Source organism: Catharus ustulatus, chromosome 23 (assembly GCF_009819885.2).
Source record: "Catharus ustulatus isolate bCatUst1 chromosome 23, bCatUst1.pri.v2, whole genome shotgun sequence".
Lineage (NCBI taxonomy): Eukaryota > Metazoa > Chordata > Aves > Passeriformes > Turdidae > Catharus > Catharus ustulatus.
The window spans coordinates 7,850,685-7,864,650 of record NC_046243.1 but is presented as its reverse complement, the minus strand read 5'-3'; the positions used below and the strand labels follow the sequence as shown (position 1 = coordinate 7,864,650).

The 13,966-nt window shown below is 53.1% G+C and overlaps 1 protein-coding gene and 1 long non-coding RNA gene across 2 annotated transcripts; one reads left to right on the top strand and one right to left on the bottom strand.

The window, feature by feature from the left end:
- Window positions 1-270: 270 nt before the first annotated feature.
- On the bottom strand, window positions 271-6,405 carry LOC117006629. The gene is made up of 3 exons (XR_004420010.1): window positions 6,337-6,405; window positions 2,213-2,340; window positions 271-621 (listed from the first exon to the last, which is right to left on the bottom strand). It is a non-coding gene; the product is annotated as an uncharacterized LOC117006629 (long non-coding RNA).
- Window positions 3,060-6,387, top strand: LOC117006626 (somatotropin-like). The gene is made up of 4 exons (XM_033079168.2): window positions 3,060-3,272; window positions 4,025-4,141; window positions 4,480-4,647; window positions 6,187-6,387. Exons 1-4 carry the CDS (start codon window positions 3,189-3,191, stop codon window positions 6,385-6,387), a joined length of 570 nt encoding a protein of 189 aa, XP_032935059.1. The 5' UTR covers window positions 3,060-3,188.
- Window positions 6,406-13,966: the final 7,561 nt, after the last annotated feature.

Here is a 13,966-nt window from a genome sequence, read left to right as displayed (position 1 = left end):
AATTTTTAATTCTTACAGAATTAATAGTTTTTCCTTATTGTTTCTTTTATCTTTCAGTATCCAATTTAATTTATCAGCAAACCTACTGTTTGATTTCTAAAGGCAAATATCCTTTTCCATTCATCAATCAGTGCAATCAATCCCATTGTTTCTTTTAGCTCTCAGTACTAGTCTGATCTACCAGCAGTCCCACAGCTTGTTTGTACAGACAAACCCGTCATTCCTCTCACAGGCAATGTAGAAATCACGGAGTGTGACACTTCTTTAGAAGGGATGCCGTGGGTTGGAAATGCAGGAATTGGAGAGGCAGAAAATGGCCCGGCTGAGGTTGCGGAGCCGCTCGTGCAACCGCGGCTGTGCCCGGCCCGGCGCTCGTCATGCGCCGCTTGTGCCTCGTTTACTGCCCAGACAGCGCGGACAAAGCCAGCCTCGGGGAGCCCTCGGGCCGCATCACCGGGCCCTCCGTGCTGCCTGCGCACAGATCCTGCGGGTTTAGCAGCGCTCTCGGCACCCGAGCTGCGCAGGACACGCAGGAGCCGCAGGGACACAGCAGCGACATGCGGGGCTGGGCTGGCGAGCTCGCGGCTCCCCCTGCCCAGCGCTGACAGATTTAAACACGACCTGCAGTAGAAAACACAAAAACACGCCCAGATGTTGCCGCTGTGGAGTGACGGGACACCTGATAGCGGCAGGACCCGCTGTTCCCTCTGCTGCCGGGACTGACATTTCCCTGTGACACCACCGCGTCTCCAGTAGCAACCCCTGGGGGCTTCTCAGAACAGCCCTGCTCTCCCTCATGTTTATCAAGCAGCTCTCCTCTCTCTACTCCAGCAGCTCCAGCAGGCTCCGGGCTGATGCTGCTGCTTGGAAACTGCAGTAAACCTGGGCTATGGGGGAGCCAAATCACCTCCTGACACAGGACATCCCCTGAACAGCAGACAAAGCCCAAACCAGTCTGGTTTGGGGCAATGGGGGCTTTATGTGGAGTAAAAGTCCTTTAAGTAACCCCTGGAGCTGCCCATCCCAGGTTGTGCCTTCCTTTTCTCAAAAGCAGGGATGGGCTGTGTCCTCTCTTCTTCTAGGCCAGGCTGGACAGGGCTTGGAGCTCCCTGGGACACTGCAAGGTGTCCCTGCCATGGCAGGGGGTGGCATTGCATGGGCTTTAAGGTCCCTTCCAACCCAAACCACTCCATGATTCTCTGATTTCCGTTGCCATCTCCTCTTTCCCATCCCTCCTATCTCCTTTCCACACCGTTTAATCTCATGGTATTGCATCTCAGTAGCAGGAAGATGCTTAGGACCAGATTTTCCCACAGCCTTGTCCAGCTGAGGATCAGAGAAAGTTCACAGAGCTCTGGATTTGGACTGGGCAGGTTGCAATCCAAACCAGCAGCAGGACAGGACAGCTCCTTGTCACACCTGTGAGAAACCAAAAGTGTTTGCTGAACTTTTGACATTTTGGGAGAAATTGGAAACAATTCCTTGGCAGAAATAGGATTCATGTGACAACGTGCAGCCAGCTCTGGCCCACAAACAACAGAGAAGGAAAACATCACAGAATTATGGAATCCTTTAGACTGGAAAAGGTTTCTAAGATCATCAATCGAACCATTCCCCCTGCCAAGGCCACCACTAACCCATGTCCCCAGCTGTCACATCCACACAGCTTTAAATCCCTCCAGGGATGGGGACTCCACCATTGCCCTGGGCAGCTGTGCCAGGGCTGGACACTCCCTTCAGGAAGAACTTTTCCTTAAAATCCAACCTGAACCTCTCCTGGTGCCACTCGCCATGTGCTTTAAGCCAGAATTGTCCCAAGCTGCCCGGTCAGCCCTGTGAACTGTGGGCCAAGGCTGCAGAGCCAGGCAGGAACATCAGGAGGACACAACCAATTCCACCATGATCTGATTTGGGATGGGTCGTGCTTAATTGCAATAAACAGGAGAATATGGTGAAATCATGGAGCACCGGTCTCATCCCGAGGCAAACAAAGCTCCCCAGGCTGCACATCTGTGCGAATGCCTGTGATGAGGTAGCACAACCGTGAACACTTGTGCATTTATGCAGGGGGAAGTTGCAAAGCTGTTGTTGTGATCATGGACACACAGATCCATTTTAAACAGACCCCCTGCTATATAAGGGGGGCTCCACAGTTTCCTTCACCAGGTGAAGGAGGAAACATTCCCAACCAAGCCACACCTGAGCAACTCACCAGCAGAAATGGCTCCAGGTACATTTTATTTCAGTTTTAAAGGATTTCCAGTGCTGGGTATGTAGGGTGACAGGAGATGATGATGATGGGCTGGTTCTGTGGTGGGCTACACACACTCCTCGCCATCCCTAAATGAAAATATGGCAATTTCTAAATCCATGAAAAAGAAAACCTTTTCCTGCAGTGAATCCATTAATTAATCTTTAAGCTAAAGTGGACAAGGAGAGTGCTGCGAGTTTGAAGAACAAGATTAAGCCACAATTATAATAGTTACTATTACCATAAATGTTGGCAGGGATAATAAAACTCATATTCCAAACTTCAGACAGGGATGACTATGATGTCTAATAATGTCCAAGTCCTACAGGCTTCAGGGCATTTCACCTCCTAAAGGTCTTTGTTTGAGATGAGCTTGGTGGTCTGTGTGAGCACAGGTGGACTCTTGTGCTGGATATCATGGGTTGAAAACCTTTAGGCTTCACCAAGATCACCAAATCCTAAAGATTGTGACCCAGGGAGCAAAAGCAGCTGGTCACAGCACAGGTGATGCTACCAGCTCTTGTCCCAGTGAGGGCAGGGACAAGGCCTAGGGGAAAACATGAGTGTGTCAGGGAAAACCATAGCGACACCCCTGAGTTTTCATGGAGCAACCACAATTCTGGCCAGGAAGATTCTGCTGGTCATATTGGGAGCAGCCCCAGCCCCAAAGGCAGGTCCAGTGAAAGGGTCTCCCTCAATTTTGGGGAGGGCTGAGCTCATCCATTGTCCAGCAGGCACCACGGAAGGTGAGCATGGAGCCAGCACAGGCAGAACAGGCTGGGAATGAATTCCCAGGTGCCACCTCCTCCTCAGCACAGTCCCCAAGGGCTCCCAATACCTTCCTCTCCACTTTGCAGGGTCCTGGCTCTCTCCTCTGGCCATTGCTGTGATCACCCTGGGACTGCAGTGGCCACAGCCAGCTGCCACCTTCCCGGCCATGCCCCTGTCCAGCCTGTTTGCCAACGCTGTGCTGAGGGCTCAGCACCTTCACCTCCTGGCTGCTGAGACCTACAAGGAGTTTGTGAGTGCTGTGGCCTGAGGGCACCTCCTCTGTGTTCCCTTGATGGCTCCAGGACTGTAGGACTCCCCAGAGAATTCCCAGCTCTTGGTGTTTTTGCCAGCTCTCAGGGAGGAGAAAGAACCTTAGCAGGATAAGGCAGGTTGTGTCCCACCAGCAGCCTGGACACTGTCAGCTCTCTGTCCCCTCTCTGATGTCTCTCTGGGGTCATTTGCACTTGTGTCCAGACCCCCTGCACAGGGGCAGTTGGGAGGTGGCACAGATATTATGGGACTTCCCTGTGTTGGTCACATTGTCCCTGGGAGGCTCTGAGTGTGCAAACCCAGAAAGTGTCTGCTGCTGCCCAGGAGCTGGCACGGGCTGTCCCTTAGGCACAGGCTGTCCCTGGGAATCATCTCCTCCTTGGAAGAACCTGTCCTGGCTGTGTTCTGTTCCTCCTCCTCCTGCAGTTTGCCTGGAGCATAGTCTGCCCACCCTTGTGACACCCTGTTCCCTGTGTGACACTGCTGTCCACAAGCACAACTGGTCCTTACTGAAGAGCAGCACCTTGCCCTAGGGAGAGGGAGACCTTCAGGGCAGCTGTTGTGCCAACACACAAATTCCTGTTTCCCAGCTCTCCACCCTATCCAGAGGCACCTCCTGACTCCCATTTATTCCTTGTAAAGAGGAACCATGCAGGACAGCTTGAGAATTCTCTGTGCTCTTCTCCAGACCACGAGGCAGCAGATCCGAGTGTATCTGGGATGTCTCCACAGGAACGCAGCTACATCCCAGAGGACCAAAGGCACACCAACAAAATCTCCCAGATAGCCTCCTGCTACTCGGAAACCATCCCTGCTCCCACAGGGAAGGAGGATGCCCAGCAGAAATCGGTGAGTTCTGACCTGGGGCAGGCACAGACCTGTTTGTAGAGCCCCTGCTGCAGGATCAGAGGGTTTCCACCTGTGAGACCTTTGGTGTTTTCACCCTCCTCTCTCTTCTTTGCTATTTAAACCATTCATATTCTTCTGGGTTACACTATAAATCTTATTCCCAGCTCCAGGAAGAGGATACTGCTGTGTGCACACATGGGGCTGGGTGGTGCCCTCAGCCTGCAAACGGAAGCTGCAGGAGCAGTGTCCCTCTCTAGATCACTCCAGGCTGCTCCAGAGGGAGCAGGACACTCCACCAAACACCACACCTACTCAGCTTTGCCCCATTTCTGCCTCAGTTTCAGGACATGGAGCTTCTCCGGTTTTCCCTGGTTCTCATCCAGTCCTGGCTGACCCCGGTGCAGTACCTGAGCAAGGTGTTCACAAACAACTTGGTTTTTGGCACCTCAGACAGGGTGTATGAAAAGCTAAAGGACCTGGAAGAAGGGATCCAAGTTCTGATGAGGGTAAGTTCCAGCATGACTGTGGAATAACAGAGATCTCCCAGGCACGGGGCACTCTCGGGGATCCACAGACCATGAGAAATCTCCCTGCCTTCCACAGGGCATCTTTCCGACTTTGCTTCCCTTTAGATAACAAGATCATGACTCCTCAGTGCACAGGTCCCATCACTGAGGAGGTCAAGAACACAGGACAGGTGTTACCAGCACTGCCACAACCCCCCAGAGAGCAGATTCCACCAGGAATTGCAACATTACAGATCCAAAATCTTTCCAAACCCAGCACGAAAGAATTTCCAGTTGCTGAAATACATTGGACAAACAGCAGCACAATGTTTGTTACATCTCCAGGCACACTACTTTGAAATGGGGCAAATTTTGCAACCTCACAACAAAAACCCATATTTGTGCAAGGAAGAATTTGCTCTGATGTTTCCCTCTTCCATTAATACTCCAAGATGAGAGCGGAAGGGTGATCTCGCCAAGGAAGATCTTGTCAGAGAATCCCAGAATGGTTTGGCTTGGAAGTGACATAAAAGCCCACCCAGTGCCACCCCTACCACGGCAGGGACACCTTCCACTATCCCAGGCTGCTCCCAGCCCTGTCCAGCCTGGCCTGGGACACTCCCAGGGATCCAGGGGCAGCCACAGCTGCTCTGGGCACCCTGTACCAGGGCCTGCCCGTCCTCACAGGGAGGAATTTCTTCCTGAGACTCACCCTGAATGTCCCCTCCTTTAGTTTAAAACCATTCCCCCTTGCCACTCTCCCTCTCTCTTATAAGCCCCTTTAATTTGGGGTTTGATGTTTTAAATTAAATTGCCCATTATCTGCCAGGACATCCATTCAATTGTGCTTATTCTGTAAGTTTATCTGCCAGCATCACCCTGATGCTGTAGCTGTGGGAAATGAGTCTGGGCCATTATTTACATCTTTTAGCAGTTAAATAACTCTGCAAGTCAAGCCCTGTGAGCAAACACAGACCTGCTGTGCTGGAGTAAGCAGGCAAAGGAATCAGGACCACTGCAGATTTTCCTCTGCATTCCATGTGTGTTTGGGCATTGGGAAGCCACACAGAGAAATGACACAAATATTCCATTTTCACCAATTTGTGACACTTTTTATCTCACCAAAACCATTCTGTTGCTGAGCACAGCAGAGGGAGTGGCTGATTACACATCTCCAGATGTGGAGCTGGATCAGAGCTTTGGGAAAGTGGGGAGGAAAGAATTATCTGTGCAGTTCCCCAGCTCCTTGGCTGGAGGGGCTGCAGAGAGATCGTGTGATTTTGCCTTTATTTTAAGCCCCCCAGGGCACTCCTCCCTCCCTGCAGCCCCGTGTGTGTCACCGGCACACTCAGTGTGGCATCAGCCCTCGGCACCACGTCCACCTGTGCGTTCTGCCACGCACACGCCCAAAACTCTGTCTGAAATTTAAGAGCGGGCGGGAATCCCCCTGACGTCTCCCAGAGCTCGGCAGGAGGTTTGTCCCTGGGAGATGGCGCTGTCCGGCCCCGCCTGTCCCGGAATGTCGCCGCTGTCCCGCAGGGGCTGGAGGAGCGGAGCCCGCGGGGCGCGCAGCTGCTCAAACTCACCTACGAGAAATTCGAGCTCCACCTGCGCGGCGAGGACGCGCTGCTCAAGAACTGCGGACTCCTGTCGTGCTTCAAAAAGGACCTGCACAAGGTGGAGACCTACCTGAAGGTGATGAGGTGCCGGCGCTCTGGAGAGGGCAGCTGCGCCCTCTGAGCCCGCGCTGCTCCTGAGAGAGGAAACTCGAGAATAAAACCCACTGCTGCCGACACGAGTCTGGCTTTTGGGAGGGACGGGATGTTCGGGGTGGGGGAAGGGGCCAGATGCCGCAAGGGCAGGGGTGATTTGGGGCTGGGGGCTGAGGGTTTGGGTCTGGGAGGTATATTTGGAGTTGGAGGATGAGGATTTGGGGGGCTGGGGAGATGGGATTTAGGTCTGAGAATTTGCTTGAATTTGGAACTGGGGGGAATTTGGGGCTGGGCAGTGGGTTTGGGACCGGGAGGTGAGGATTTGGGAGTGGAAGGTTGGATTTGGGGATAGACTTTGCTACAGGGTGGTTTTGGAGGGGGCACAATAGGGGCTGAAGGGGGTGAGTTTGCAGCTACGGGGCAGATTTAGGGTAGATTTGGGACTGGGTGGTGGATTTGTAGCTGGAGGATAAGGATTTGGTGCTGTGAGGGTGGATTTGGACCTAGAAGTGGGGATTTGGGACTAGGGGGGAATTGGGAGTGGATTTGGGGCTGAACAGTGATTTGGGGCTGGAAGGATAAATTAGGGCTTGGATTTATGGTTGGGGCACAGCTGGGACTGCGGGGAGTGAATTTGTGGCTTGGGAGGGATTTGGGGATAGAATTGGGACTGAGCGGCAGATTTGGGTCTGGGAAAGTGGATTTGGGGTCTGAGGAGGGTGGGGCTGGGAGGTGGAATTTGGAGGAGGTGAGTCCAAGGTGGTCTTCGTTGGTGGTGCTCACAAGGTGGGTGCTGGGGCCAGCCTTGGCACAAGCCAGCCCCAAGCAGAGGATTTTCCTGTCACTGAATTTGGGAATACCATGGCTTCCCAGGGAGGCTCAGTTTTGTGCCCAGTTTTGTACTCACCTGAGCAGGTACAGCCACTTCTCAACACCAACCTCATGGCAGAGGGGAAAAAGCTGACAGCAATGGAAGCCTTGGCCTTGCAGGGTCATGTTTTGTTATTAAAGCAGCTGAAATGAGGGCACAGAGCGGTGTTCCCAAATCCCCTCAGTTGCTGTAGCTCATTCCCAGTGCTCAGCTCCATCACTGCTTGCTCTTGTGGTGTCATTTCCTGAGACCCTGATGTGCTTCCATTTGTCCCACAAAAAGAAAGGTTTGCATTTTCTTGTCTGCTTGGAAGGAGCCAAGTCCAGGGTGGCCTTGGCTTCTCTGGAGCTGCTCCTGCTGTGAGCCAGCCCTGGGCACTGCCCAGGCTCCCCCAGGGAATGGTTCCAGTCCCCAGGCTGCCCCAGGAGCATTTGGACAATGCTCCCAGGGATGCCCAGGGTGGGATTGTTGGGGTGTCTGTGCAGGGCCAGGGGTGGGACTGGATGATCCTTGGGATCGCTCCCAACTCAGGATATTCTGTGGTTTTTGACTCCTCCTGCAGTTTGCCTGGAGCAGTGTCTGCCCACCCTCATGACACCGTTTTCCCTGTGGTGACACTGCTGTTCACAGGCACAACTGGCCCTTACTGAAGAGCTGCAGCAAAACTGGAGCATTCTGGGGTGTGACACAACCAATACCCATCATATTTTTTGTGTATCAGTTAAGATGGAATTTCTACTGGTTTGCTGTCTCTCCACACTCCCCCTTGCAGCCCCTGCTCTCCAGCCCCTCCCAAAGCCCCAGAGAGCTCACCTGACTGGCACTGCCCACAAGGGAAGTGAGCAGCCGAGTCAAACAGAAAGCTCTGTTCCTGCAGAAGTCATCCTTCAGTTCCCTGCCCACTCACTTTCCTCGTGACAGAGTGTGGGAGGGAATTCAGCGCTGGGTCTCTGCAAAGCATCATCCAGCCCGATGGAAAGGGGAACAGACGGGGATTTGGAAGGACTTGCTCAGGGTAAGAGTGGCTGGGTGTCCTTGTGGCTCATTGCCTTGTGATGTCAATCAGTCCTTCTAAAGCAGAAACCTTTTCAAGTGGTAAATTCTGGGGAAGGTGCCCCTTATATATGACAAAAGTGTGCATAGGGATGAAATTAAAACACGTTGTAGGGAGAAATTTACCCTTGATTTCTCTCTTGGGCCAATGAATTGTCCTAGGAACAGTTTGACCTCAAAGAAGAAATTTTGTTTGATCTCAGTTTTAATGATGCCACTGAATTGGAGCAGTTCAGTCTACATCATTTCCAAAAGTTTTGCAGTGTTTTATTAGGGATGAAAGTTTAATGTTTTGAGACACCACGTGCATCACATCCAAAGTCTGCTTCTCCTCAAATGTATAACAGCAACAGAAAAGGGCAATAAACCTAAATGCTACTAAAATTAAGCCCCAAAATAAACGCTAGTTTTGGAAAGGAGGTGTTTTCCTGTCAACTTATTGAGGTCAGCTATATCTGGAACCAGCTGAGCTGCAGGATTATTTAGACAGAGTATCAGATGTGTGCAGCACTTCCAGAACAACAAAAGGAAAGAGCCCTCCCTGCAGGAGCCCATGTAAAGCCCAGAGCTGCTCTGAGACAACTGGAGGTGGAAGGTGACTTACCAGCAGGAGTAGCTGTGGGACTCATTTGCACAGACATGGGAAAAGTATTTCTCTAAGAAGAAAAAAATGATGTAACAAATGTGTAAAGCCACAAGAGCCTTGTGAACCACAGGTGTTGAACCCCAAGTAGCTGGGGCTACGTAAAACAAAGGTTCTTTCTACTTTCAAACATGTTTGCCATTAAACGATATAAGATTTTGAAACCTGGTAATGAATGAACATCTGAGGCAGCTCAAGCAATGGGAAGGGGCACCAAGCTCACCAAATCAGGAAGGAAGTGGGGGAAGTCTCATTTCATAATGAACTCTGGCCCAGGTATTCCGACCTCTCTTTGGGGGGAAAAAAAAACCAACCAAAACAAAACAAAAACAAGAACCAAGAACAAAAACAAACAAAACAAAACAAAAGAACCCTGGGAGAGCTCAGGGATGAGCCACAGGAATGATGTGAGATCCCTCTTGAAATGAGAGAAGTGTAGCCTGTTTAACAAAAAGGAGAGGAAAGGGTTTGCTACAGGAGAAATCACCCAGCCCTGGCTAAGCTTGAACCACAAAGGCAAAGGTAAAGCAAAGTCCACTGTCTGGACCCAGAACCTGGAGACCTCCAGGTGGGAAGATGTGGTGATTCACAAAGGAAGAGAGGGAACCTGGCCTCTGTGGAAATAAATCCCTGCTGGGGCAATTTATCAGGTGGAAATGCAATTTCTATATTCTATTGTCTTATAAACGCATCAAAATGAAATTATCACCATCCCCAGCAGTGTGACCAGAGGGTGAGGGAGGGATTCTGCACCTGTGTCCTGCTCTGGTGAGACCCCACCTGCAGAGCTGCCTCCAGCCCTGGGGTCCCAGAACAGGAAGGACCTGGATATGCTGGAGCGAGTCCAGAAGAGGCCATGGAAATGCTCTGAGGGCTGGAGCCCCTCTGCTCTGGAGCCAGCCTGGGAAAGCTGAGGGTGCTCACCTGGAGAAGAGGAGGCTCCAGGGAAACCTCAAAGCCCCTTCCAGTGCCCAGAGGGGCTCCCAGAGAACTGGAGAGGGATTTGGGACAAGGGATGGAGGGACAGGACAAGGGGGAGCAGCTTCACCAGGGTTAGATTGGATATTGGGAAGGAATTCCTCCCTGTGAGCATGAGGAGGCCCTGGCAGAGGACTGAGCAGCTGGGGCAGGGCAGGCTTCAGTCCTGGTGACAGAATCAGAGCCAGTGAGGTAAGAAAAGCTCTCCAAGATTGCAACCTGTGCCAAATCCCCACCTTTGTCGTCCCCCTGCCCAGAGAACTGAGCCACGTCTCAATCACCTCCTCAGACAGCAACTCCACTACTTGGGCAGTCTATTACAAAGTTTAATCCTCCTCTCTGGGAAGAAATTGTTCGTAATGCCCAACCTAAACCTCCCTGGCACAACTCAAGGCCATTTCCTCTCCTCCTATCCCTGTTCCATGGGAGGAGAGCCTGACCCCATTCCCTGGGAGGAGAGCCTGGTCCCCCCTCCAGGCTGTCCCTCATGTCAGGGAGAGATGGAGAGCCAGAAGGTCCCCCCTGAGCCTCCTTTTGTTCAGACTGAACAACTCAGTAAGGAGAGGAGAGGAGAGGAGAGGAGAGGAGAGGAGAGGAGAGGAGAGGAGAGGAGAGGAGAGGAGAGGAGAGGAGAGGAGAGGAGAGGAGAGGAGAGGAGAGGAGAGGAGAGGAGAGGAGAGGAGAGGAGAGGAGAGGAGAGGAGAGGAGAGGAGAGGAGAGGAGAGGAGAGGAGAGGAGAGGAGAGGAGAGGAGAGGAGAGGAGAGGAGAGGAGAGGAGAGGAGAGGAGAGGAGAGGAGAGGAGAGGAGAGGAGAGGAGAGGAGAGGAGAGGAGAGGAGAGGAGAGGAGAGGAGAGGAGAGGAGAGGAGAGGAGAGGAGAGGAGAGGAGAGGAGAGGAGAGGAGAGAGGAAGGGAGGGGAGGGGAGGAAACTGCTTTTACAAATACATCAGGAAAAACAGGAAGAACAAGGAGAATTTTCATTAAATGGGATTTTCCTTGTCAGTGGGGTTTAATCTACCAGCTCCCTCCCAGGGGTTTAATCCTTGCCAACTCGAATGTAAGTCCTGCTTCTGGCACCAGACACATGAGCACACACACAAAAACACGAGCATAGCACTGAACGTACACAGATATTTCTGCCAGCTCACAGGACACTCTGGCTGCACAAACTCAGCATTTATTAGGAAATAACATCCAAGGAAAGAACTGTGAAGGAAGTAACATTCAGTGAGAGTGACAGAAATATTAGTAAGGAAATAGCTAAGGAAATAGCCTCCAAGGTAAGAACTGGGATCCAAGGAAATAGACAAGGGAATAACAGTCCAGGATTGGAATCAAAAGGAAAGTTTCAGCAATTCCTACATAGGTGCAGGAGCTGGAAAAGACGTGTTGGAATCCGCTTTCTTTCCCCCACTTGAGTTCTTCACTTTGTGTCTCCTCCTGCGAGAAGAACCTCTGTATTCTCTTTCTGCATTTGTTTCTGCAATTCTTTTTCTCTGTCAAGGACATCCATGATGTATTGAACCAACAGCAACTCAGCTTCGCTGAGCTCAGGCAAGTCCTGGAAATTGCCATGGAAGGGAAGGATTTGGAGAGCTGAGGAAGAGCAGGTGGTGCAGGTAGAGAAGCAGAACTGGCATCTGCTGCCTGCACTTACCTGCTCTGCATCCCCTGACTCTCTGTACTTCTTCTTCCTCCATTTCTGTCGCAGTTTTACAGACAACCTGAAAACAGTCAGGACAATCCACACACGACAGATGTTTATGTCCAAAAAAGAGACAGAGGTGTCCCTCAACTATGTTCAAATACAGGAAGAGTCCATCAGGGCACACGTCCGCGGGGTTTTCTCTCTCGGAGTTTCAGAGGGCTCAGCCTCCCTTTAATCCCAAACTCCGAGCCACACGTTGCCCTCTTCCTTTCCCCATTGCTAAGGTACTGGGAAGGTGCAGCCTGCCACATACGCCCCCTTGAACCTGGCATTTTAGCACAAAGTTCGGAAGCTCAGGGTTGTGCAGACCCTTGTCTGTCTCAGGGGCCAAGCTGTCAGGGGTCTGCAACAAACCTGCGGCGTGAAGACAGTAGAGACATTTCAAAGACGTTAACACCCATACCTTCAACCCCTTACATTATTTGTGCAGACATTAGCATACATCTTTCATCTCCCTACAAAGAAAATGAACAAGGAGATTTGGTGAGGGAGTGCTGCAGGAGGAGGTGCACAACTTCTCCCTGCTCGGGGTCATTACTGCTCAGACAAGGAGGATAGAGGACCCAAGAAGGACATTCCCGGCCATTTGCCGGCGCTCCACCAAACGCGACGTATTTGACAGACATAGCCCCGCATGGAGCTGGGAGAGCGCGGGGAGCTTCCCGAACGCCGGGCCAAGCTCGGAGTGTCCGCCGGGAGAGCCTGAGGGAGGCGCAGCGCCAAGGGCGGGAAGCGCCGGGAGCCTGAGGGGCGGCAGCGCCGCCTCAGCGCGGCGGGAACAGCAGCGGCGGAGGCCGGACGAGCCCGCTGCAAGCGCCGCTGCAGCCGAGTCCCTGCGGCGAAGCGCTCCGGCAGCCGGGCTCTGGAGGCGGCAGCGCCCGGACACTGACGGCACAGCTCCCGCCGCGGCCGCAAGGCCACATTAGCGCCGGCAGAGAGCGAGGGGCAGCTCCGCCTCAGCGCGGCGCCACCGGCAGCGGCCTCCGGGCGAAGGGAGCCGCGGGCAGCTCTGGCAAGGCCGGCACGGTCCCGCAAGCAGCGCCCACACAGGCACCCCGGTCCCGGGCGGAAAGCGCGGCCGCTCCGCCGCACAGGCAGCTCCGGCTCCTGCTCAGGGCAGCGGCAGCGGCCACCCCGGCCTGAGGAGAAACGCGCGGGCCAACAGCTCGGGCCGGGGCGGCTCCGGCAGCGCTGGGGCAGGACGGCCTCCAGCCATGGGCACAGTGTCCCAGAGGCTCAGAGTCACTGACCATGGAAGACACCGTGTTCAGCGGGTCCATCTGTGCCCGATCCCCACCTTGTCACACAGGCCAGAGCGCTCAGTGCCACCTCCAGCCATTCCTTGGACACCTCCAGGCATGGGGTGTGCACCATGTCCTTGGGCAGGTCCCTCCAAGCCCTGACCACCGTTTTCATGAAGACATTCCTCCCTTATGTCTGTGTTTCCTGTCTTCCACTCCCTGGCATGATTTTCAGGCTATTCTGAGCCATATTAGACAAAGGCAGGTTTCATGCATGTGCACTAAACCTGCTTGGAAGACGATTCTGCTCAATGACAGCAGCCTGTCTGCAGGAGGCACAGCAATGCAAGCATCAGGCTCCATGCAATGCAGGCAGGCAGGTGTGAGGGAGGTCCAAGGGAAGGAGGAGCAGGTGGAAACCTCAAGGGTGCAGAGGGGACAGTGATGCCTGAGCAGCCCTATGCCGGCACCACGGGGACACCAGTGCCACAGCCCCTGCAGAAGGACACCGGTCATTCCCCTTCCCACCAACCCTCCAGAGCTCTTGTGCTTGCAGGAGACATTTGGAACACGGAAATCTTGTAGCTCTGGAAAGCTACAGGGGCCTTGGGAGGTTTTAGAAGGACTACTGCAAAGCCTCTGATATGCAAAGATGTATGCAGGCAGGAAGGCCTCGTGGAAAAGGGAAGTCGCGTTGTTGCAGCTGAAGCAGGGGACTGGAAGGGAAGCCCAAATGCTGAGCAGCAGGGAGGTGACTGCCAGTGGCAGGTGATGCTCGTTGTACCTGCACCACCAGTCCAGGCCAGCTGTTGGGCACAGGCAGACAGAAAGGCACCGTCAATGGCAAGGGGAGCAAAAGCTGTGGGAATGTCCATCTGGATCTGGACAAGACCATAGAGAATTGATGCACGAGGGAAGCAGGAAGAGATGTCCCAGCTGCATCAAGCAGGAAGGCAGACAGTTTCCTCCTCCAAGAGTTTGGCTTTGTCCTTATCGGCCGCTCCGAGAAGAATCCAGCCATGGTTCCCTGACTCAGGGAAAACACAGAATTTACAGTTTGCAGAAAAGGCAGCACCTCAGGTGGACGGCAGGGATGTTCTTGGGGCATGCAGG